At 33.6% G+C, this 27,006-nt stretch overlaps 1 protein-coding gene across 1 annotated transcript; it reads left to right on the top strand.

Annotated features, from left to right (window-relative positions):
• Positions 1 to 926: 926 nt before the first annotated feature.
• On the top strand, positions 927 to 2,178 carry LOC139893216 (cysteine proteinase inhibitor A-like). The gene is made up of 2 exons (XM_071876366.1): positions 927 to 1,039; positions 2,002 to 2,178. Exons 1-2 carry the CDS (start codon positions 944 to 946, stop codon positions 2,176 to 2,178), a joined length of 273 nt encoding a protein of 90 aa, XP_071732467.1. The 5' UTR covers positions 927 to 943.
• Positions 2,179 to 27,006: the final 24,828 nt, after the last annotated feature.

Here is a 27,006-nt window from a genome sequence, read left to right as displayed (position 1 = left end):
TGGTATAAAAAATTAAATTTGAATTTCCCTTTTTCTCTAAAACAAATGAAAAAATACACACTACTTAATCTTGGAAAGGCCAACACCCCCTCTATGTCCCCTCCCCCTAAAAGATCTGCACCAGGATACCCGACTGTTGAAGTGTATATATATATATAAATCGTTAATTACGTATTGTAGTTATAAAAAATTGAGAAGTTGTGATGTGGTCCAGCGGTTGTTGGCCTGCCTCCTTTAGGAGAGGTTAGGAGTTCGACCCCCGTTGGCTACATATTAAAACACAATTTCATAACTGTCATGAAGTATCCACCCGTGACACATTTCCTATATCGTTTGAGGGTAAAGGGGAGGGGGTTTTACTTGGCCGTGCCCTTGGATCGGTTTCAAGGTTTCCTCTCGGGCAGCGATGGGGGCGGGGTTATTATCGCTGCATCGGCATAGTCGAAATGGGAGATGATCGCAACGGGTGGTTTAATCCCCCCTCGAGTGATCTCAATCGCTGTTAAAAAAAAAAGTTATAAAAAATTGAAATTGTATTTAAGTGATAGAGCGAAATCATTCCCCGGGGACAACACGCAAGCACATTCCCGCTCGTTACTATCAAACTTGATCATGGTTTTATATCCAACATATAGGAATTCATTCGTTACATTGCCATTTTTAGTAATTTTAATTTGTATTTGTATTTAAATCAAATTAAAAATATAAAACCACCTCTTATTAAATAGAAAAAAATAGTGAACGTAAAATCATGTTATTGCTTTTCTCACCACGTGCAAACATCCACTCACCTTGCTGCTAGTTTTTCGTTAACTATCATTCCTTCCATCTTATATTATAGTCTTCATGCATTGATAAAAAAATAATAATAATACCATTGTTCATCCTTAAACACCGAGATTAACGTTTAATAACATTGTAAAAAACAATAAAAACAATAAAAATGGCCGTTGCTGGTGGAATTGTTGAGTCTACTAAAACAAGCGCTGACATCGAACCCTTTGCTCGATTCGCCATTGATGAACACAACAAGAAGGCGGTATATTTTTTCATTTATTTTTTTAAATTAAAAGAAAACGGTATATATTGATGTAGACGTGTAAGGTAATCTACTGATGTTGGATGGAAGAAAACTATATATATGATATCTCCATTTAACGATTTTTTAAAAGCCTTTTTGTGTAAGGTAGTTTTGATTATCTTTAAAGCGTGGGAGTGATAAGGTTTTTTCGCAGAAACTTTGTAATTCTGTCAAATCTTTTTTTTAAAGGCAAACTCACACACCCACATAATACTAACACTAAGCAGGACTCGAACCCTTAACCTCAAGGTTGTAAGGGTGACCTCCATACCGCCAAGCCATTGGCTCTTTGGTATTCTGTCAAATCTTATAAGATGATTTCTTTTATTTTTTATTTTTTAATTTTATAGTGTAGCTTTTGAAGAAGTTATACAAGACAGAAAAATGAAGTCTCATCTCATTGGAATATTTTTGAAATAACTTCTTTTAAGATGACTTATAAAAGCTGTTTTGGGATGTAATAAATACTCCATATATTTGAAAGCTCATTGAGAACCTTGGAATTTTGTTGTTTGATTTAATTTAACATGGAACCTCACAATAAAATTGGATGGTGTGTGTTAACAATGATAACAGGTGATTCAAAACGTAATCCCATGCTCTAATAACCGGTGGTAGTTAAGTTACAAATCAGATTACATATAAGTCGTGATCGATTCAAGCAATTACACTCGTTGTAATATAAAGATATGGTGTATTGGTGTATGTAGTTCTGTATGATACTTGGTAATTCATACCAAGACAGACGCCAACATTATAATTCCAGTTGTTCCAAATTAAAAGATGCAGACACAAAAATAATCAATATTTTTGTTATGAAATTATCGGTCACCTTGATTTATATCCACGAAAGATTCTCTACATTTGTTGTTGATGAATATTCTCTAAGGAAATATTAACCCATGTATAATTAATTGCAGAATACAGCGCTGGAATTTGTGAAGGTAGTGAGTACCAAGGAGCAAGTAGTGCAGGGTAACATGTATTATATCACACTTGAAGTAAACGAAGGCGGTGAAACTAAAACTTATGAAGCCAAAGTGTGGGTTAAGCCATGGGAAGACTTCAAAGAATTGCAGGAGTTCAAGCTTGTTTGATCCTGCAACTTAACTTCCATCCGGTAAATTCTTGAAAAAAATTGGATCTTTATTGTTTCAAAGATATGAATACAATCAACTGTTTAGGTGCGCCTTAGTGTCATTACTCGTTAGATCTTCAAATCCATGAAACGTATTGTTTTGATTTGGTTTACATATTTTGTGATCAGGTGAAGGAAGAAGTCACCACCGGATGGAAGCTATAATGTGCGCATGATTTCTTCTGGCTAACTACGATACACGTTTCTTGTACTATGATGAAAATTAATGTCGCTCCACATAGTAAATAACTGTAATATGTATGTATACTTTAATATGTGTTATACTGAAATAATAAAACTCTGCTGGTAAATATTATTTCCAGCGTTCCAATTTCCACCTGTTTTGTTTCTTTGTCTTTGGATGGTTGTTTTCTTTTGAAAAAGAGAAAATTGTTTCAAAATGCATTGAACTTTCACCAAATTCTTCTTGTATGTATTCAACTTTCAAAATTTCTATAGTATGCATTCAACTTCTAAATATATATTATTGTATGCAAGCCATGACTTATACATTAGGTAAACAAGTTACTAAAGTTAATTTTAACGCAGTTGGTCCCTAGACATAACGAAATCATAATAAACATCAATTTATATAACGAACTCACATTTTTGTTTAAACCTACCTGCAATCATCACCCCTTTCAACAAAAATCATACTCAAAACCTAATTCCTTCAAAATCAAGCCAAAAACTAAAATTAAGGTAAACCAAAATCGAATCTAGATAAACACCAACTTTTCAAATCCCCTAAAATCAAACCCTAAATTCAGTATCATCATAACCCTTGATTCCGTATTTTGAAAAATCGCTTTTAACACTCATCTTTGTCATTATCATTATCATCATCATTATAAAGAATAAACGAGCAGAAAAACTAACCTCCAAAGATCTGGCGAGAAGAATTAGTTTGAGCGAATCATGCAGACCAAAACACAAATCACTTCCGTGTTTATATATATCAAGACACAGTTCAGGTTTAGATCAAATTGATTTAGGTAAATGTAAGGAAACGGCAATTAGGGCCACATGTACATCTGGAACAAATTTATCAATTTTATTATTTTATATATGAAAGTAAATATAATTTTACTCTTAGTACTTAAAATATGCAATCCCATATCAAATCCTTAAAGATTCCATTATTCTTCAAGATTCACAAATAACCAAATGCATCTATCTATAGTTTCTATTAAAATCCTAAAATAATGATGTTATTATTAGGCTAATTCATTTGTTAAGAAAAAAAAATCTAAGCATGGTGAGTGATGTCATTAATTTAAATAATTTTAAATTAAAATTAAATCTTATTAATTAATTATTATTATTAAATCTTATTAATTAATTATTATTATTCAATCTTATTAATTAATTATTATTATTAAATCTTATTAATTAATTATTATTATTAAATCTTATTAATAATTATTTTAATTATTAAAATTAAATAATTTTGATTTATTTTAATTAATTATTTTGAATTGAGTACGAGAAGGTATAAAAGCTAGGCAGAAGGAAACAAATTCTAAATTTATATTTTAATTTACACTTTTAAAATAAAATGACGATCAATATTATCTTTTATGATTGAATGTGGATTGTTTAATATCCTTTTAGGTGTTTGATGAAATGTTCAGCTGACGAGTTTCTTAGTCAGACTCTGTAGTTCCATGGGTCATTAAACTAAATAACTTTAGCATTTACGTTCACTTAATACCTAAAACATATCATTAAACTGTTTTGTTTAAACAAACTCGTGGTTTCACGGGTCATTTCACTAGTACATACAATATATACATATATTTTTTTTCGAAAAGCACAATATATACATATTTAAGACAGAAAAATGGGATCTTGATGGTAAAAATGGTAACTTTTTTATATGGGCATCAAAGGATTTGTAGTCAAGAACATTGTAAAAATGGTACCTGTACAGATAAGATAGACGAAATCATCTTGCGGTAACAGTTGGAGGTTAGCGGAATTCGATTGGGGAGAAGTGCATAGCAGCATAGACGACTTTAGCATAAATTGATTGTAGTGTTTCTGCTATTGCCTCGATTTATTTTTAGCATTATAATTTACGGAGTAATTGATTTTGATGATTTGAGTTGATGATAATCGAATGAAACTGATAAAAGGATATGAATGTAGGGTTTGATTTTACCCTATAAATGGGGCACTATTCTTTTACCCTATAAAAGAGGGAGGGTTAAACATTGGGACACTTTAAGCAAAAAATTGGGCATTATTGGGGAAGTAATGGTGGCGCTTTCATACCGAAAGCGAATCAATATGGGCCAAAATCATTAAAAGCATATATGGGAGGGACGGGGGTTGGGATCTAATCGTGAAAGTGTTATTGTGAAACAGAATTCAGTTTGGAACAACATCATAAAAGTTGGAGCCGTTTTAAACAAGGTCGGTATTAATTTGGAGAGTCTCTTCAAAAGGCATATTGGCTACGGACACGACATATCATTTTGGTTTGATCAGTGGGCAACCAACACACCTTTGAAGGATTTATTCCCAAGACTGTTTAGGCTGGAAACTTGACCAACTGTAGCTGTTTGTGATCGAGTTAAACACACGAGTGCAGGCTGGTTTTTCGAATGGCAATGGGCTCGAGTTATTTCAGGCAGATTACACGGGGAACTCGAAACATTAACAGGGGTTATCAAGGCACGTGGAAGTATGGGATCAGGTAGTAGCACTTAGAAGTTTAAAGGCGACAAAAATGGCGTTTACAATACTTAATCGATGGTATCAAAAATCAAGGAAAAGATTATCCCTAGAGAAACATCTACATTGGTGACACTTAGAAACAATCTTATTCCACAAAAAGTTGGGATCTTTGTATGGAGAATGCTAAGAAAAAGAATTGCGGCTAAAGAGGAACTTGACAAGAGTGGGATTGACTTGGACTCGTTGTTATGCCCTCTATGTAACGACGTGGTCAAGTCGATTGATCATGCCATTTATTCATGCAAATCTGCTCAAGAAATTTAGATCGGCATATATAATTGGTGGGGTCTTTCCCTTCAATCGAACTCGAGTTTATAAGACGTGGCCAAAGGATTGAATGTGATCGGGGTGGACGCAAATCTAAGGAAAACATGGCAAGTGGTTGTTTGGGTAACATGTTACTTCATTTGGAAAAATAGAAATTTAAAGGTCTTTCGTAATGACGCATGGGCATCTTTAAAAATTATAAATGAGATTCAAGTAAAGTCTTTCGAGTGGGTGACAAATCATTCAAAAAAGGTTGGTTCGACTTGGCATCAATGGTTTTTATATCTGTAACATCCCGTTTCCTCGTACATGGTCCAAAGGTGCGTATTTAACCTTGTAAATGTTTAATATTAACCGTGATCGATTGTAAATGTGTCAAACGTTGAAAATTGGACAAAACTAGTAAAATGTCGCGTTTAAGCTGAGTATATCACGAGTTGGTTCGTCGCGATACACGACAGAGTGTGTTAATACGCGACGGGTTGAAAACCCTCCCTCCCGATCACTTTGTCGCGTTCCATGTGGGTTTACCGCGTTTGGGTCATCGCGAAACGCAACAGATGGTCGCAAAATGCGACAGTATCGCTGAATTGGCAATTTTGACCCGTTTTAAGGGAAATTTTGGGGGTGTTTTGGTCTTTTCACCTTGTGGACGGTTTGGGGAACTTAGAGACTGATCCAAGCTTATCCTTATCACATTAAACACTCTTTCACCTACACAAATTAAATTCTAGAGAGAGAATAGAGTTTTAGAGTGAGAGAGCTCATTTTGGGGAAGAAGGTGACCAAATCTTGCCCGAGTCCGAGTTTTAAAGTTGTTCCCTATATCTCTAGCTACATTGTGATAGTGTTGGTAAGTTTTAACTCCGAGTTTTGAGTTCAATTTGATTTATAGCTAGGGTTTGTTCATGTGAGACTTGTAAGACCCATTTGAGGGTTAAATGGGTGAATTTGAGGAAATTTGATGTAAGGAAACCGTAAGGGTTGTTATCTAGGGTTTGGTCATGTGATGTGCGTAGAGGTGTATACGAAATAGTTATATTTTTACTGCGAAATACTATTAAATACGATACAATTTTACACAAGTTATTTATTTATTTATAGAGTGAAAATACCTAAACCTTGCTACAATACTTATAGGCAGTGTACCTAATCGTACAGTAGTGTAGTTTTTAGTAAGTCCGGTTCGTTCCACAGGGATCTAGGCAAGTTTAACGCTATATTTTTAAAACTATATTTGTATATAAATATACATATATATATAAGTAGTATTATTATTATTATAAAAGGGGGTTTTTACCGTTTAATGTCCGGTTTGTCGATTTTAAAACTTTAGTCGCAGTTAAAACCTAATGTAAAATATTAAAAATAAATATAACTTAATTTAAAGCGTAAAGTAAATAACGATAAATTAAAGTGCGATAAATAAGAATGATGGTAAATAAAATTGCGATAATTAAAAAGTACGATAATTAAATATGCAATTAAATAAAATGACAGTAAATAAAAGTGCGATAAAATATGAAATAAAGGAATTATGCTTATTTAAACTTCCGTAATCATGATGTTTGACGTGTTGATTTTAGTTTATTACCATGGGTTAATTGTCCTTTGTCCTGGATTATTCGATATGTCCATCTGGTTTTTGTCCATAACAGTCCATCAGTCATAAATATAAAGTGCGAGTGTCCTCGTCAAATTATCCTTATATCCGAAGTCAAATATTCCAACTAATTGGGGACTTAAACTATAATTACACCAATTTTCCTTGTATGTAATTCACCACTGTTTTAATAAGTCCATTGACTATTAATCCATTCCCGTGTCCGGTTAAATGAACGATTATTAGTACTTATAAATATCCCGCCCATCGTGTCCGATCGAGTGTATATGGTTATTTATAGGTACGTCTAATTGTAAATCTTTATATTAAATTAACGAACTATCATTCAATTAAACAAATATAAAGCCCCATTAATAGCCCATAGTCTAATTCCACAAGTGTCGTTTTTTTGTCCAAACCCCAATTATGGTACAAAGCCCAATTACCCCGTCTTTAATATTTTAGCCCAACATCACGATTACTTTGGCTTAAATAAGCATAATAATAACTTAGCTACGAGACATTAATTTAAAAAGGTTGAACATAACTTACAATGATTAATAATAGCGTAGCGTTACACGGACAGAATTTTGACTTACACACTTACAACATTCGCTAACATACCCTTATTATTATTAATCTTAAATTAAAATTAAAATTATAATATAAATATAATTATATATCGTGAGAGAGAGAGAGAGAGGATAGAAAAAGATGTGTTTTGAGCTCGAGCACCAAACTGCTTTTTATAGGAATGTGGCCAGAAAAAGTAGGCCATGCGATCGCATGGGAATTAGGCCTCCAGGCCATGCGATCGCATGGAGCAAGGATCCAGCTCACATACTTTGATTTCTTGTTTGCCAACGGTTTTAATATATAATATAATATATATATAATTTTTAAGAATTAATTATATATTATATTATATTCTTGTGCATAGTTGACTTGTAATTTTTAGTCCGTTGCGTCGCGCGTTGAGAGTTGACTCTGGTCCCGGTTCCGGATTTTCGAACGTCCTTTCGTACTATTTAATATCTTGTACTTTGCGTTTCGCGGCTTATACTCTTGTAATTTCTAGACGTTTCTCATCAATAATTTGAACCACTTGGATTGTACTTTGTACTTTTTAGCGTTTTGGTCATTTGCGTCTTCAATTCGTCGAATCTGTCTTTTGTCTTCACCTTTTATTATTTAAACGAATATCACTTGTAAATAGAACAATTGCAACTAAAAACATGTCTTTCTTGAGGGATAATGCTAAGAAATATATGTTCGTTTTTAGCATTATCAAATATTCCCACACTTGCGCGTTGCTTGTCCTCAAGCAATATAGTCTTGAAATAAAAATACTAGAATCACTTCTTTATTCTTCACACTTTGTACATCAGTGATTTTGATTTGGCGGTATGAACAATGATAGTAACGTTGTAGTTTACAGTCCCACATGACTATGAAAATTTAGATCCTTTAGGAAATTGGATCTTTATGAAAACATTTGATCTTTTGAAAATTTAATCTAGCTTTTACCCTAGATAAGTTTTCCGGAATAACCCTTCACCGGTGTTTGCAAAATATTTTTGTGGGTTTTGTGGGTTCCAGATTTGAAAATTTTTAGCTCAAAACTTATGGTTTTGTGTCACCCACTTGCTAACCTTTTATTAGGAAAGCAACACGTCCAGTAAACTTGCTCCGTATATTACCTTTCGGTAAACTACCGTCCGGTTGTAAAGGAAAGCGTTGAACAAACAACTGTTAAGGCAATGTCCCGTGACATGCTTTTGATTATGGTCTATAACGTGTCGGATGCAATTACTATCCTTTGTAGGAGCAATAGTAAAGATCACCCTATAATTTTTCGGTCTGGCACAAGGTCCTGTCTTTGACCATGCTATGCAACCACCGTTCTTACGGTTGACACTCGATTTCGTTCAGGTGACCTAATGAATTCCAGGTGAATTCTTAGGATTTTACGTTCAATGGTAATGAACGCATTGAAAATAGGGTTTTCAGAAAACAAATCAGTTTGTAATTTTGATCAAAATATTTTCTCATTCAAGCTTGAGTTTAGATATCATCGAATTTCATGAGTTTGTAATTCTCAATCTTTAAGGTCAATATCAAGGATTGAGTAATATCAGGCTTAAAAGCTGATTTTTGATCTTTAAGGAGATTATCCTTTCTTGGGATCTGATTCATTAGTCTTATAAGCTAATTTGCATGGTGCCCCCCCATTGTACGAGACAGATCCTCTCATGGTTAGGATAAGTCTGACCACTTGGCGACCCTGTTTGATGCTGAGGTCCGTGGATTTTCAGCTGATTTTCGAGAAAACTTTTCAAGGTTTTTCGTAGACTCTACAACTGGTCTGGACGATAACTTCCTGACCTAAATCAAGAAGCGCGTGTCTTTTTCTCTCAGAAGACTTTACTTCCTTATAAATTCTATTTATATTACAATAAACTGGGTAAAACTGATTAATATCGTCCAAAACAAAAGTATCTTCAATTATTTGTACAAAAATATGTGACATACGTTCTAAATAACTTGGTAAATTTTTCTCACACTTGGCTTTTATTTTTCTTTCTTTGCCTTTTTATTTTCCTCTATTCCATTTTAAATAAATTCTAACATTTTGGGTTGTTTCTCAATTTATGTCTTTTCCGAGGTAACAATAATTTCGGTGTTAACACCTTGTTTTATCGTTCATAAATTTGTATAAACATGATTTTGAATTCATTTATTTGAAAATTTTGAAAAATTTTACTAGAATTGGGTAGTCAGTATATAAGACTAGGGCTGTTCTTTATTATCAGAGAGCACTAGATTCTAATACAACTACTGCGTTACTAGTATTTTTAATGGTAACTAAGTGTTTAAATTTAATTTTTTTTTTTAAAATCCGAAAGAATTTAACCCCTTCCCACACTTAAGATCTTGCAATGCCCTCATTTGCAAGAAATCAGTAACAATTTAAATTATTGAGGGTGATTAACGTAGAAAAATGATTAAATTTTACCAAAGTTTCCAAACATATTGGCGTTTGTTTTAAAAGCAAAGATTTTTTTGGGTTTTTTAATGTTTTTGGCATACTTTAATTCAATAAGATTAAAAATAATGATAATAAAAGTTCTCATCCCGTCCTTGGGTAAAGCAATTTCGGTTCAACGACCTAGTTTTCAACTCACGACGAATTTTTAGATATCAAATTTTTAACTTAATGAAATAAAGTACATTTTGTTTTTAAATTCACATCAAACTTAAATTTAAAATGCATAATATTAAAAATTCATATTATTAATATTTTTATACATACAAACTTATATTAAAAATATTAATTTTTCAAATATTTACAAATTTAAATATATTGATTTTAAAAAGTTTACAATATTAATTTAATATTTATATAATAATTTTAAAAACAAGATAAAAATTAAAATTAAAAATCTTTTTGATCTTTTTATCCCACTTTAATCAATCAAATATTATAAAAAATATACGCCCCTCTTTTCGGTAAAGTAATTTCGGTTCCATAACCTAGTTTTACTCCTGACGAATTTTTGAAATATTTTGGGTTGATTGATTAAAGATATTTATACCTTAAGAATAAACGGTAAATTTCGCAGTGATGTAATAAATTTTTGTGTAAGATATCAATAATTTTGGTTACGCATACCTAATTTTATTGAATATCAATTTAATACTTTATAGCGAACGATTTAGCGTTTATTATCAAAAGGTTAAAAGCAATAAAATAAAATAAAAACTGTACATACTTATCTATGAGAAAGAATTCTCAGAGACCTGCTTTAGCCGACTCATAGGAGAGTCGTGTGATTTGGTTTTCCATAGCTACATAAGCGTAACCTCGATTCTTCAATATCTTTTCTTCTAAACATATGAACGGTCCTTCTCTGCATAGAGTAACAAATTCGGTATTTGAATATGTTTGATTGCTTGAACATTTACCTTCGTGTGACCATTTTCCACATTTATAACATCTTTCAAGGTGTTGTGCTCTTCTTTTTGTTGCGAATTTTGATTTTCCTTTACCAAAATGTGTCTTATGATGATCTTTCATGAGTTCTTTTCTTACTCCGTCCATTTTGCCTCTTATGAAGGATACCAGTTCACTCAGGAGTGTGTCATTATTACGTTTAGTAATCATAGCATGTAGCATTAGACCATGGTTCAAATCAAAGGAATTCTTCATCTCATAAAACCTAAAAAAATAAAATTCAGTATGGAGGGAGAAGACTAGTTCTTTAGGGTCTGCTAGGGAAAGACCATTTGGATTCCATTCTCAGAAACTACACGAAAACAGAATATCTAACTCTAACAGAAATATATATTACCCTAAAAAGATTCGAATATTTCCACACTTAGTTAGCTGTGGTGTCAAAATTGTGATTAACTTCATCTTCAACTTCCATTAGATTATCTATGTAATGTTTAATTCTATGACCATTAACCTTAAATTCAACCCCATTTGAATTTATTAACTCTATTGTTCCATATGGGAAAACTCTTTTGACTATGAATGGTCCAGACCATCTTGATTTCAATTTTCCAGGAAATAGCTTGAATCATGAATTGAAAAGAAGAACTCTGTCTCCTTCTTTAATTTCTTTTGAACTTCTGATTCTTTTATCATGCCATTTCTTCGTTCTTTCTTTATAGATTAACGAATTTTCATATGCTTCATGTCTTAATTCTTCTAATTCGTTTAATTGACTTAACCGTAGACGTCCGGCTTCATGTAAATCAAGATTACATGTCTTCAAAGCCTAAAATGCTTTATGTTCAATTTCTACTGGAAGGTGACATGCTTTTCCGTAAACGAGTTTAAAAGGTGTGGTTCCAATTGGAGTTTTGTAGGCTGTTCTAAAAGCCCAGAGTACATCCTCCAATTTCATTGACCATTCCTTCGGATTTGATCCTACAGTTTTCTCTAGAATACGTTTTAATGCTCGGTTGGTATTTTCAACTTGTTCACTTGTTTGTGGATGATAAGCAGTGGAGATTTTATGAGTTACTCCATATCTTTTGAGAACTTTCTCAAGTTGATTATTACAAAAATGAGTACCCCGATCACTTATTAAAGCTTTCGGTGTTCCGAACCTTGTAAAAAGACGTTTTAAAAAGTTGACTACAACTCGTGCATCGTTAGTTGGGAGAGCTTGTGCTTCCGCCCATTTAGATACATAATCAATGGCAACGAGAATGTAGAGATTATTATGAGATTTTGGAAATGGACCCATAAAGTCAATACCCCAAACGTCAAATACTTCACATACTTGAATGACATTTTGTGACATTTCATCACGTTGACTTATTTTTCCGGCCCTTTGACAAGCATCACAGGATTTGCAAAGAAGGTGTGAGTCTTTGAAAATTGTAGGCCAATAGAATCCAGCGTCATAGACTTTTCTTGCTGTGAGCTGAGGCCCATAATGCCCTCCTGTTGGTCCTGTGTGACAATGGTTTAAGATTTGATTGGCTTCATCTCCGAATACACATCAGCGTATTATTCCATCCGGACAACTTTTAAACAAATGTGGATCTTCCCAGAAATAGTGTTTTATATCACTAAAGAATTTCTTTCGTTTTTGGTACGACAATCCTTTTTCAAGGAATCCACATACTAAGTAATTTGCATAGTCTGCAAACCATGGAATTTCACTATAATCTATCTTCAATAGATATTCATCAGGAAAGTTATCTTGTATAGCCGATTCATTTAGAACTTCTAATTCAGGATTTTCAAGACGAGAAAGATGATCAGCGGCGAGATTTTCTGCTCCCTTTTTGTCTCGGATTTCAATATCGATCTCTTGTAAGAGTAAGATCCAACGGATTAATTGTGGTTTGGTATCTTGTTTCGAAAATAGGTATCTAAGAGCAGAATGGTCGGTATAGACCACCGTTTTAGCTAGAACGAGATATGAACGAAATTTGTCAAAAGCAAAGACAATGGCAAGGATTTCTTTTTCAGTAGTTGTGTAATTCGTTTGTGCTCCTTGTAACGTCTTACTAGCATAATAAATAGGTTGAAATCATTTTTCAATCCTTTGTCCTAAAACGGCTCCCATTGCAAAATCACTTGCATCGCACATGAGTTTAAACGGTAGATTCCAATTTGGAGTTATCATGATCGGCGCATTAGTGAGTTTTTCTTTAAGAATATTAAAAGATTTGATGCATTCATCTGAAAAGATGAATGGAGCATCCTTTTCTAGGAGTTTATTCATAGGAGTGGTAATTTTAGAAAAATATTTTATGAAACGTCGGTAAAAACCGGCATGCCCTAGAAAACTCCTAACTCCTCTAACATTGGTGGGATGTGGAAGTTTAGCAATTATATCTACTTTAGCTCTATCCACTTCAATTCCTTCTTTTAAAATTTTATGACCAAGAACGATGCCTTCTCTAACCATGAAATAGCATTTCTCCCAATTAAGAACTAGATTTGATTGTTCGCATCTAATAAGCATTCGTTCAAGATTAACTAGACATGTTTCAAAAGTATCACCGAAGACTGAAAAGTCATTCATGAATACTTCCATGCATTCTTCTATCATGTCGTGAAAAATCGCCATCATGCACCTTTGAAAGGTTGCAGGGGCGTTGCAAAGTCCAAATGGCATGCGTTTATAAGCAAAAGTACCATAAGGGCACGTGAACGTGGTTTTCTCTTGGTCCTCGGGTGCTATTGGAATTTGAAAATATCCGAAAAAACCGTCAAGAAAACAATAGTAACTATTTTCGGCTAATCTTTCCAACATTTGATCAATGAAAGGTAAGGGAAAGTGATCTTTTCTGGTGGTGTCATTTAATTTTCTATAATCAATACAAACATGCCATCCTGTTAGAGTCCTAGTAGGAATAAGCTCTTTCATTTGTGATGACAGTCATTCCACCCTTCTTAGGTACGCATTGAACTGGGCTTACCCATGGACTATCAGAGATTGGATAAATTAAACCTACATCGAGCAGTTTAATAATTTCTTTCTTAACAACATCTTGCATATTATGATTTAGTCTTCGTTGGCGTTGCACATACGTTTTATGACCTTCTTCCATAAGGATTTTATGTGTGCAATACGAAGGACTTATTCCTTTAATATCATGAATCTTCCATGCAATAGCTGGTTTATGAGCTTTTAGCACAGAAATGAGTTGAGATTTTTCATTTTCAGTAAGAGAAGACGATATTATTACAGGTAATTCAGATTCACCATGTAAATAAGCGTATTCCAAATGGTTTGAAAGTGGCTTTAACTCTAATGTCGGTGGTTCTTCTATCGATGATTTGTATCGATATCTGTCTTCCTCTTTTAGCATTTGAATTTCTTCTGTTGTTGGTTCATATCTGTAGTGACCCGAACTTTTCCATGTTTATATATATTAATTGAGATTGATATTTACATGACTAAATGTTTCCAACGTGTTAAGCAATCAAACTTGTTAAGACTTGATTAAATGAAATAAGTTTCATATAGACAATTGATCACCCAAGTTGACCGGCGATTCACGAACGTTACAAAAATTGTAAAAACTACATGTTGTGGTATATATAGACATATATATATGGGTGACATAAGATTATGATGAGTAAGTATCTCACTAAATATATTAACAATGTGTGATATACATAAGAAATGAGATTACTAAATTACGAAACTCGAAATGATATATATAACGATTATCGTTTTGATAACGTCTACTAAATACATATGTATCATATTAAGATATTGATATACTATATTTAACATGATAAAATGATATTTAAATATATCATTAAGTGTGTTAACAATGAACTACATATGTAAAAACAAGACTACTAACTCAAGAATTACGAAACAAGACTTATATGTAACGATTATCGTTGTAACGATATTTTAATGTATATATCATATTAAAAGATATTCATACATCATAATATCATGATAATATAATAATTTAACATCTCATTTGATATAATAAACATTGGGTTAACAACATTAATTGAGATCGTTAACTTAAAGGTTTCAAAACAACACTTACATGTAACGACTAACGAAGACTTAACGACTCCATTAGAATGTATATACATGTTGTGTTTTTATATGTATTCTTACACTTTTGAAAGACTTCAAGACACATATCAAAGTACTTCTACTTAACAAAAATGCTTACAATTACATCCTCGTTCAGTTTCATCAACAATTCTACTCGTATGCACCCGTACAATACACAGCTTTTAGATGTATGTACAATTGGTATATATACTCCAATGATCAGCTCTTAGCAGCCCATGTGAGTCACCTAAAACATGTGGGAACCATCATTTGGCAACTAGCATGAAATATCTCATAAAATTACAAAAATATTAGTAATCATTCATGACTTATTTACATGAAAACAAAATTACATATCCTTTATATCTAATCCATATACCAAATACTAAAAACACCTACAAACACTTTCATTCTTCAATTTTCTTCATCTAATTGATCTCTCTCAAGTTCCATCTTCAAGTTCTAAGTGTTCTTCATAAATTCCATAAGTATAGTTTCATAAAAATCAAGAATACTTCCAAGTTTGCAAGTCTACTTTCAAGCTTTCTAATCCATTCCAAGTAATCATCTAAGATCAAGGAACCTTTGTTATTTACAATAGGTTATCTTTCTAATTCAATATAATATTCATATTCAAACTTTGATTCAATTTCTACAACTATAACAATCATATTTCGAGTGAAAATCTTACTTGAACTATTTTCGTGTCATGATTCTGCTTCAAGAACTTTCAAGCCATCCAAGGATCCTTTGAAGCTAGATCCATTTTTCTCATTTCCAGTAGTTTTATCCAGAAAACTTGAGGTAGTAATGATGTTCATAACATCATTCGATTCATACATATAAAGCTATCTTATTCGAAGGTTTAAACTTGTAATCACTAGAACATAGTTTAGTTAATTCTAAACTTGTTCGCAAACAAATGTTAATCCTTCTAACTTGACTTTTAAAATCAACTAAACACATATTGTATATCTATATGATATGCTAACTTAATGATTTAAAACCTGGAAACACGATGAACACCATAAAATCGGATATACGCCGTCGTAGTGAAACCGGGGGCTGTTTTGGTTTGGATAATTAAAAACTATGATAAACTTTGATTTAAAAGTTGTTCTTCTGGGAAAATGATTTTTCATATTAACATGAAACTATATCCAAAAATCTTGGTTAAACTCAAAGTGAAAGTATGTTTTTCAAAATGGTCATCAAGATGTCGTTCTTTCGATGGAAATGACTACCTCTTTAGTAATTGACATGTAACTTAAATTTCCGACTATAAACCTATACTTTTTATATTTGGATTCTTAAATTAGAGTTCAATATGAAACCATAGCAATTTGATTCACTCAAAACGGATTTAAAATGAAGAAGTTATGGGTAAAACAAGATTGGATATTTTTGATCTTTTTAGCTACGGGAAATGTTTAACAGATCTATACAAATCATATTCTAACTAACTTATATTGTATTTTACATGTATTTTAATATATTATGTAATCTTGGGATACCATAGACATGTATGCAAATGTTTTGACATATCATATCGACCCATGTATATATATTATTTGGAACAACCATAGACACTCTATATGCAGTAATGTTGGAGTTAGCTATACAGGGTTGAGGTTGATTCCAAAAATATATATACTTTGAGTTGTGATCTAGCCTGAGATGTTTATACACTGGGTCGTGGATTGATTCAAGATAATATATATCGATTTATTTCTGTACATCTAACTATGGACAACTAGTTGTAGGTTACTAACGAGGATAGCTGACTCAATACACTCAAATCTTTAAAACATAATAAAAATGGTTGTAATTATATTTTGATCGTACTTTGATATATATGTACATATTTGTATAGGTTCGTGAATAGATCTGTGGCCAAGTCTTATTTCCGAGGAAGGAAATATATGTGAAAGTGAGTTATAGTCTCACTTTTAAAATCTAATATTTTTGGGATGAGAATACATGCAGGTTTTATAAATGATTTACAAAATAGACACAAGTACGTGAAACTACATTCTATGGTTGAATTATTGAAATCGAATATGCCCCTTTTTATTAAGTCTGGTAATCTAAGAATTAGGGAACAGACACCCTAATTGACGCGAATCCTAAAGATAGATCTATTGGGCCTTACAAACCCCATCCAAAGTACCGGATGCTTTAGTACTTCGAAATTTATATCATATCCGAAGGGTGTCCCGGAATGATGGGGATATTCTTATATATGCATCTTGTTAATGTCGGTTACCAGGTGTTCACCATATGAATGATTTTTATCTCTATGTGTGGGATGTGTATTGAAATATGAAATCTTGTGGTCTATTGTTACGATTTGATATATATAGGTTAAATCTATAACTCACCAACATTTTTGTTGACGTTTAAAGCATGTTTATTTTCAGGTGAATATTAAGAGCTTCCGCTATTGCATACTAAAATAAGGACAAGATTTGGAGTCCATGTTTGTATGATATTGTGTAAAAACTGCATTCAAGAAACATATGTCGATGTAATATATTTCTATTGTAAATCATTATGTAATGGTCGTGTGTAAACAGTATATTTTAGATTATCGTTGTTTAATAATCTACGTAATGTTTTTTTAAAACTTTATTGATAAAATAAAGGTTATGGTTGTTTTAAAAATGAATGCAGTCTTTGAAAAACGTCTCATATAGAGGTCAAAACCTCGCAACGAAATCAATTAATATGGAACGTTTATAATCAATATGAACGGGACATTTCAGTTGGTATCCAAGTGTTGGTCTTAGAGAACCAGAAAAATTTGCATTAGTGTGTCTTATCGAGTTTGTTAGGATGCATTAGTGAGTCTAGACTTCGACCGTGTTTTCTTTAAAAATGATTGCTTAACATTTTTGTTGGAAACTATATATTATTAACATGTAAATATTATGTGGTATATTAATCTCTTAACATGTTTGATATTGTGTGATAGATGTCTACCTCTAGCACAAATTCCATTGACTCACCTAATAATAACGAAGAGTCGAATATATATTGGCAAGATTCACAAGTTCTCGAAGAATCGGAAGAAGAGGAAACGGAACCAGAAGAAGAACTGGAAGAAGAGGAACCAGAAGAAGAGGAACTGGAAGAAGAAGAGGTTCCGGAGGGGGGAATAGTAGGAACCACAGAAAACCGGTCAAATAAAATAAAATCCTCAACCAATGGACCAAAGTTAATAATGGTCAATGGTGTTTCCGCTAAGGAAGCAAAATATTGGGAAAATTACCAATTTTTCGATGAATCGGATCCTGATGAGGATTCCGATGATGTTATAGAAATTACCCCGACCCAATTTAATGAGGCAAAAGAAAATAATAAGGGAAAAGGCATCAAAATAGAGAAATCTGATTCCGACCCCGATGAACTTTATATGTACCGTCAACACCCGTATTTTTAATATCGTGACAATAACCCGGGAACCTCTAAACCACCAGGTTTTTCTAAACCAATGTAGAAAACGACGACTCGTATTAGAGGAACATCATATATCCCTAGAAGATTAGGAAAAAGAACCAAGTCCGAAGAAGAAGAAACCAGTGATTCAGATTAGAGGGGTGTGAGCATGTTGTGTAATAAATGTATTGTAGTGTGCTTGTACTTTTATGTTCTATGTAAAAATTGTTTGTATTGTTTGTTATTACGAATCTAATCCTTGTCTATTTTACAGTATAAAAACAAAATGGACGTTAAGGGTAGACAACCGAATATTTTAGAAGACCTACCAGAGGATATGATTGAGGAAATCTTGTCTAGAGTCGGTGAGAATTCATCAGCACATTTAGTTATGGCGAAATTAACTTGTCAAGCATTTGAAAGACTTTCCAGAAATGCCTTAGTTTATAAAAGGATTTCCTTTGATAGGTGGGGTATATCACATTGGGGAGACTTTAAGTTACGCCGTGTTTTCTTTAAAGTGTTAAATGCGGGGAACCCAAATGCAATTTTACGCTACGGGTTAAGAACATATTTTGACTCAACATATCCCAACATAGGATTTCGTGAATTAGAAAGAGCTTCTAACATGCAACATAAAGAAGCATGTTATGCTTACGGGTTAGTGTTGTTCGCTTCTTACCTAAGTGAGAAAAAGAACATCGGATTGCAGCTTTTAAATAAAACTTTCCCACAAGTGACGGATTCAGTAGTTGGGGTGAGAAATAAGGTTTTTAGATTATTACGAGGCTGTTGGACATTACGAAACCCTCGTTCTTTTGACGATATTACAACATGCTGCCTAGCCAATGGTCATAACGGTTATTTTCCACAAGACCAAGGATGGGAAGTCGTCTTAGTAAAACCAGAATGCATGACTTGTTTCTGGACTTATGAATTACGTGTCTTTATTTCCTTTGCTGAACAACTTGCGTATTAACTAGATTTATCTTCAAAACTGTCATGTATCATAGTGTACTATATTTCATGTTATATGTAATATAGCGAAGTTGTAAGTTTGAAGAATATTTGTATGTGATATATTATTATAATCAGTTTTTCATATGGAATTGTAGTAGTTGAATTGTATATTAGCTATTAAGTATGAACTTAACGGGTAGGTAGTACCCGAATTTAAATTTATAAAACGCTAATATGAAGAAAAAGCTTTTATAAATGAGTTCATATTATGCTACGAGATACTATTGACTACTCTTAATATTCTGTATGATTAACTTGTTTCATTTGACTATTTTGAACGAAATGGCACTGACTACTCGACACACCTTGAATATGAGCGAAGAGGAATTTCGTGCCTTTCTTGCTTCAAACATAGCCGCAGTACAGGACGCGCTACATACCAACAATAACTCTGAATCTAGCAATACAGCTAACGGCACAAGAAATCGTGTAGGATGCTCCTACAAGGAATTCACTGCCTGCAAACCTTCAGAATTTGATGGGACCGAAGGACCAATCGGATTGAAACGGTGGACCGAGAAAGTTGAATCGGTGTTTGCCATAAGTAAGTGTGTTGAAGGAGACAAAGTGAAGTACGCTACGCATACCTTCACAGGTATTGCGTTAACATGGTGGAATACCTATCTAGAGCAAGTGGGACAAGATGCTGCTTACGCGCTACCGTGGTCAGCATTCAAGCACTTGATGAACGAGAAGTACCGTCCCAGAACCGAGGTCAATAAGCTCAAGTCAGAACTTAGAGGGTTACGAACACAGGGATTCGATATTACTTCGTACGAAAGACGATTCACAGAATTGTGCCTATTGTGTCCGAGAGCGTTCGAAGATGAGGAAGAGAAGATTGACGCGTTTTTGAAAGGGTTACCGGAGAGAATCCAAGAAGATATAAGTTCACACGAGCCTGCCTCCATACAAAAGGCATGTAGAATGGCTCACAAACTAGTGAACCAGATTGAGGGAAGAATTAAAGAACAGGCGGTCGAAGAGGCCAACGTGAAGTTAGTCAAAAGAAAGTGGGAGGAAAACGGTGATAAGAGTCACCAAAACAACAACAACTATCCCAACAATCGCAACATCAATCGCAACTACAACAAACGGCACAACAACAACAACAACAACAACTACAACAATCATCCCAACAATAATAATAACCGCAACAACAACAACAACAATCAGAAGCAGCTATGCCAAAGGTGTGAAAAGTATCACTCGGGGTTCTGCACCAAATTTTGCAACAAGTGTAAAAGAAATGGTCATAGCGCGGCAAAGTGTGAGGTCTACGGACCAGGGGTTAACATAACAAAAGGAACAAATGGTGTCGGAACGAGTAATGGTGGAGCAAGTTGTGTCAGAGCAAGTTATGCCAATGTAGTTTGTTATAAATGTGGAAAACTGGGCCACATTATTAGAAATTGGCCGAAACAGGAGAACATGAATGGACAAGGCCGCGGAAGAGTTTTCAATATTAATACGGCAGAGGCACAGGAAGACCCGGAGCTTGTTACGGGTACGTTTCTTATTGACAATAAATCTGCTTACGTTTTATTTGATTCGGGTGCGGATAGAAGCTATATGAGTAGAGATTTTTGTGCTAAATTAAGTTGTCCATTGACGCCGTTGGATAGTAAATTTTTACTCGAATTAGCAAACGGTAAATTAATTTCAGCAGATTATACATGCCGGAATCGAGAAATTAAACTGGGTAGCGAAATATTTAAGATTGATTTGATACCAGTAGAGTTAGGGAGTTTTGATGTAATAGTTGGCATGGACTGGCTGAAGGAGATGAAAGCAGAGATCGTATGTTACAAAAATGCAATTCGCATTGTATGAGAAGAAGGAGAACCCTTAATGGTGTACGGAGAAAAGGGCAACACGAAGCTACATCTTATTAGTAATTTGAAGGCACAAAAACTAATAAGAAAAGGTTGCTATGTTGTTCTAGCACACGTCGAGAAAGTACAAACTGAAGAAAAGAGCATCGATGTTCCCGTCGCAAAAGAATTTCCCGATGTATTTCTGAAAGAATTACCGGGCCGACCTCCACATCGATCTATTGAAATTCAAATAGATCTTATACCAGGAGCTGCACCAATAGCTCGTGCTCCTTACAGACTCGCACCCAGCGAGATGAAAGAACTGCAAAGTCAACTGCAAGAACTATTAGAACGTAGTTTCATTCGACCAAGCACATCACCATGGGGAGCTCCTGTTTTGATTGTCAAGAAGAAGGATGGTACATTTAGGTTGTGTATTGACTACAGAGAGTTGAATAAACTTACAATCAAAAACCATTATCCACTGCCGAGAATTGACGACTTATTTGATCAACTAAAAGGCTCGTCGGTTTATTCGAAAATCGATTTATGTTCTGGATATCATTAAATGCGAGTAAAGGAGGATGATATTCCAAAAACTGCTTTTAGGACGCGTTATGGTCATTACGAGTTTATGGTTATGCCGTTTGGATTGACTAACACACCAGCTGTGTTCATGGACCTTATGAACCGAGTGTGAGGGCCATATCTTGACAAGTTTGTCATTGTTTTTATCGATGACATACTTATTTACTCAAAAAATGATCAAGAGCACGAAGAACATTTGAGAAAAGTGCTAGAAATATTGAGGAAAGAAAAACTGTATGCTAAGTTTTTAAAGTGTGCATTTTGGTTGGAAGAAGTTCAATTCCTCGGTCACATAGTGAACAAAGAAGGTATCCAGGTGGACCCGGCAAAGATCGAAACCAATGAAAAGTGGGAAACCCCAAAAACTCCGAAGCATATACGTCAATTTTTAGGATTGGCTGGTTACTACAGAAGATTCATCCAAGATTTCTCCAAAATAGCAAAACCCTTGACTGTATTAACGCATAAAGGGAAGAAATTTGAATGAAAGGATGAACAAGAGAAGGCGTTTCAGTTATTGAAGAAAAAGCTAACTACTGCACCTATATTGTCATTGCCTGAAGGGAATGATGATTTTGTAATTTATTGTGACACATCAAAGAAAGGTCTCGGTTGTGTATTAATGCAACGAACGAAGGTGATTGCTTATGCGTCTAGACAATTGAAGATTCACGAGCCAAATTATACAACTCACGATTTGGAATTGGGTGCTGTTGTTTTTGCATTAAGACTTGGAGGCATTATTTATATGGGGTCAAAAGTATTATATATACCGACCACAAAAGTCTCCAACATATATTTAATCAGAAGCAACTGAATATGAGACAACGCAGTTGGATTGAACTGTTGAATGATTATGATTTTGAGATTCGATACCACCCGGGGAAGGTGAATGTGGTAGCCGACGCTTTGAGTAGAAAGGACAGAGAACCTATACGGGTAAAAGCTATGAATATAATTATTCGTACTAACCTTACTACTCAAATAAAGGAGGCACAACAGGGGGTTGTAAAAGAAGGAAAGTTGAAGAATGAGATACCCAATGGATCAGAGAAACATCTTAATATTTGGGAAGATGGAACCCGATATAGGGCTGATAGAATTTGAGTACCAAGGTTTGGAGATGTGAGAGAAATGGTACTTAAAGAAGCACATAAAACAAGATATTCAATACATTCCGGAGCGGGGAAGATGTATAAAGATCTCAAGAAACACTTTTGGTGGTCGGGTATGAAAGTCGATATTGCTAAATATGTAGGAGAATGTTTGACGTGTTCTAAGGTCAAAGCTGAACATCAGAAACCATCAGGTCTACTACAACAACCTGAAATCCCGGAATGGAAATGGGAAAATATTACCATGGATTTCATTACTAAATTGCCAAAGACTGCAAGTGGTTATGATACTATTTGGGTAATAGTTGATCGTCTCACCAAGTCAGCACACTTCCTGCCAATGAGAGAAGATGATAAAATGGAGAAGTTGGCACGATTGTATTTGAAGGAGGTTGTCTCCAGACATGGAATACCCGTCTCTATTATCTTTGATAGGGATGGTAGATTTGTTTCAAGGTTCTGGCAGACATTGCAACAAGCATTGGGGACTCGTCTAGACATGAGTACTACCTATCATCCACAAACTGATGGGCAGAGCGAAAGGACGATACAAACGCTTGAAGACATGTTACGAGCATGTGTTATTGATTTCGGAAACAGTTGAGATCGACACCTACCGTTAGTAGAATTTTTCTACAACAACAGTTATCATTCTAGTATTGAGATGGCGCCGTTTGAGGTACTTTATGGTAGAAAGTGCAGGTCTCCGATTTGGTGGAATGAAGTGGGGGATAGACAGATTACGGGTTCGGAGATAATACAAGAAACTACCGAGAAAATCATCCAAATTCAACAACGATTGAAAACCGCCCAGAGTCGACAAAAGAGCTACGCGGATAGTAAAGGAAAAGATATAGAGTTTGAAATTGGAGAAATGGTCATGCTTAAGGTTTCACCTTGGAAAGGCGTTGTTTGATTTGGTAAACGGGGGAAACTAAATCCAAGGTACATTGGACCATTCAAGATTATAGATCGTGTCGGACCAGTAGCTTACCAACTGGAGCTACCTCAACAACTCGCGGCTGTACATAACACTTTCCACGTCTCGAATTTGAAGAAATGTTTTGCTAAAGAAGATCTCACTATTCCGTTGGACGAAATCCAAATCAATGAAAAACTTCAATTCATTGAAAAGAACCCGTCGAAATAATGGATCGTGAGGTTAAGAGACTTAAGCAAAACAAGATACCGATTGTTAAGGTTCGATGGAATGCTCGTAGAGGACCTGAGTTCACCTGGGAGCGTGAAGATCAGATGAAAAAGAAATACCCGCATCTATTTCCAGAAGATTCGTCAACACCTTCAACAGCTTAAAATTTCGGGACGAAATTTATTTAACGGGTAGGTACTGTAGTGACCTGAACTTTTAGATGTTTATATATATTAATTGAGATTGATATTTACATGACTAAATGTTTCCAACATGTTAAGCAATCAAACTTGTTAAGACTTGATTAAATGAAATAAGTTTCATATAGACAATTGATCACCCAAGTTGACCGGCGATTCACGAACGTTACAAAAATTGTAAAAACTACATGTTGTAGTATATATAGACATATATATATGGGTGACATAAGATTATGATGAGTAAGTATCTCACTAAATATATTAACAATGTGTGATATACATAAGAAATGAGATTACTAAGTTAAGAAACTCGAAATGATATATATAACGATTATCGTTATGATAACGTCTACTAAATACATATGTATCATATTAAGATATTGATACACTATATTTAACATGATAAAATGATATTTAAATATATCATTAAGTGTGTTAACAATGAACTACATATGTAAAAACAAGACTACTAACTCAAGAATTACGAAACAAGACTTATATGTAACGATTATCGTTGTAACGATATTTTAATGTATATATCATATTAAAAGATATTTATACATCATAATATCATGATAATATAATAATTCAACATCTCATTTGATATAATAAACATTGGGCTAACAACATTAATTGAGATTGTTAACTTAAAGGTTTCAAAACAACACTTACATGTAACGACTAACGAAGACTTAACGACTCCATTAGAATGTATATACATGTTGTGTTTTGATATGTATTCTTAAACTTTTGAAAGACTTCAAGACACATATCAAAGTACTTCTACTTAACAAAAATGCTTACAATTACATCCTCGTTCAGTTTCATCAACAATTCTACTCGTATGAACCCGTACAATACACAACTTTTAGATGTATGTACTATTGGTATATATACTCCAATGATCAGCTCTTAGCAGCCCATGTGAGTCACCGAACACATGTGGGAACCATCATTTGGAAACTAGCATGAAATATCTCATAAAATTACAAAAATATTAGTAATCATTCATGACTTATTTACATGAAAACAAAATTACATATCCTTTATATCTAATCCATATACCAACGACCAAAAACACCTACAAACACTTTCATTCTTCAATTTTCTTCATCTAATTGATCTCTCTTAAGTTCCATCTTCAAGTTCTAAGTGTTCTTCATAAATTCCATAAGTATAGTTTCATAAAAATCAAGAATACTTCCAAGTTTGCAAGTCTACTTTCAAGCTTTCTAATCCATTCCAAGTAATCATCTAAGATCAAGGAACCTTTGTTATTTACAGTAGGTTATCTTTCTAATTCAAGGTAATATTCATATTCAAACTTTGATTCAATTTCTACAACTATAACAATCTTATTTCGAGTGAAAATCTTACTTGAACTGTTTTCGTGTCATGATTCTGCTTCAAGAACTTTCAAGCCATCCAAGGATCCTTTGAAGCTAGATCCATTTTTCTCATTTCTAGTAGTTTTATCCAGAAAACTTGAGGTAGTAATGATGTTCATAACATCATTCGATTCATACATATAAAGCTATCTTATTCGAAGGTTTAAACTTGTAATCACTAGAACATAGTTTAGTTAATTCTAAACTTGTTCGCAAACAAAAGTTAATCCTTCTAAATTGACTTTTAAAATCAACTAAACACATGTTCTATATCTATATGATATGCTAACTTAATGATTTAAAACCTGGAAACACGATGAACACCATAAAATCGGATATACGCCGTCGTAGTGAAACCGGGGGCTGTTTTGGTTTGGATAATTAAAAACTATGATAAACTTTGATTTAAAAGTTTTTCTTCTGGGAAAATGATTTTTCATATGAACATGAAACTATATCCAAAAATCTTGGTTAAACTCAAAGTGAAAGTATGTTTTTCAAAATGGTTATCAAGATGTCGTTCTTTCGACGAAAATGACTACCTCTTTAGTAATTGACATGTAACTTAAATTTCCTACTATAAACCTATACTTTTTCTATTTAGATTCTTAAATTAGAGTTCAATATGAAATCATAGCAATTTGATTCACTCAAAACGGATTTAAAATGAAGAATTATGGGTAAAACAAGATTGGATATTTTTGATCTTTTTAGCTACAGGAAATGTTTAACAAATCTATACAAATCATATCCTAACTAACTTATATTGTATTATACATGTATTCTAATATATTATGTAATCTTGGGATACCATAGACACGTATGCAAATGTTTTGACATATCATATCGACCCATGTATATATATTATTTGGAACAACTATAGACACTCTATATGCAGTAATGTTGGAGTTAGCTATACAGGGTTGAGGTTGATTCCAAAAATATATATACTTTGAGTTGTGATCTAGCCTGAGACATGTATACACTGGGTCGTGGATTGATTTAAGATAATATATATCGATTTATTTTTGTACATCTAACTGTGGACAACTAGTTGTAGGTTACTAACGAGGACAGCTGACTTAATACACTTAAATCTTTAAAACATAATAAAAATGGTTGTAATTATATTTTGATCATACTTTGATATATATGTACATATTTGTATAGGTTCGTGAATCGATCTGTGGCAAAGTCTTATTTCCGAGGAAGGAAATATCTGTGAAAGTGAGTTATAGTCCCACTTTTAAAATCTAATATTTTTGGGATGAGAATACATGCAGGTTTTATAAATGATTTACAAAATAGACACAAGTACGTGAAACTACATTCTATGGTTGAATTATCGAAATCGAATATCCCCCTTTTTATTGTGATGACCCGAGAATTTTCGACCAAATTT

This window comes from Rutidosis leptorrhynchoides, chromosome 2, assembly GCF_046630445.1.
Source record: "Rutidosis leptorrhynchoides isolate AG116_Rl617_1_P2 chromosome 2, CSIRO_AGI_Rlap_v1, whole genome shotgun sequence".
NCBI classification, from domain to species: domain Eukaryota; kingdom Viridiplantae; phylum Streptophyta; class Magnoliopsida; order Asterales; family Asteraceae; genus Rutidosis; species Rutidosis leptorrhynchoides.
This window is presented reverse-complemented; position numbering and strand designations above follow the sequence as displayed.

Coding starts and splice junctions, on each gene's coding strand:
- LOC139893216 (XM_071876366.1), top strand. CDS start 944: ATGGCCGTTGCTGGTGGAATTGTTGAGTCTACTAAAACAAGCGCTGAC. Junction 1,040..2,001: donor ATGAACACAACAAGAAGGCG/GTATATTTTTTC, acceptor AATTAATTGCAG/AATACAGCGCTGGAATTTGT.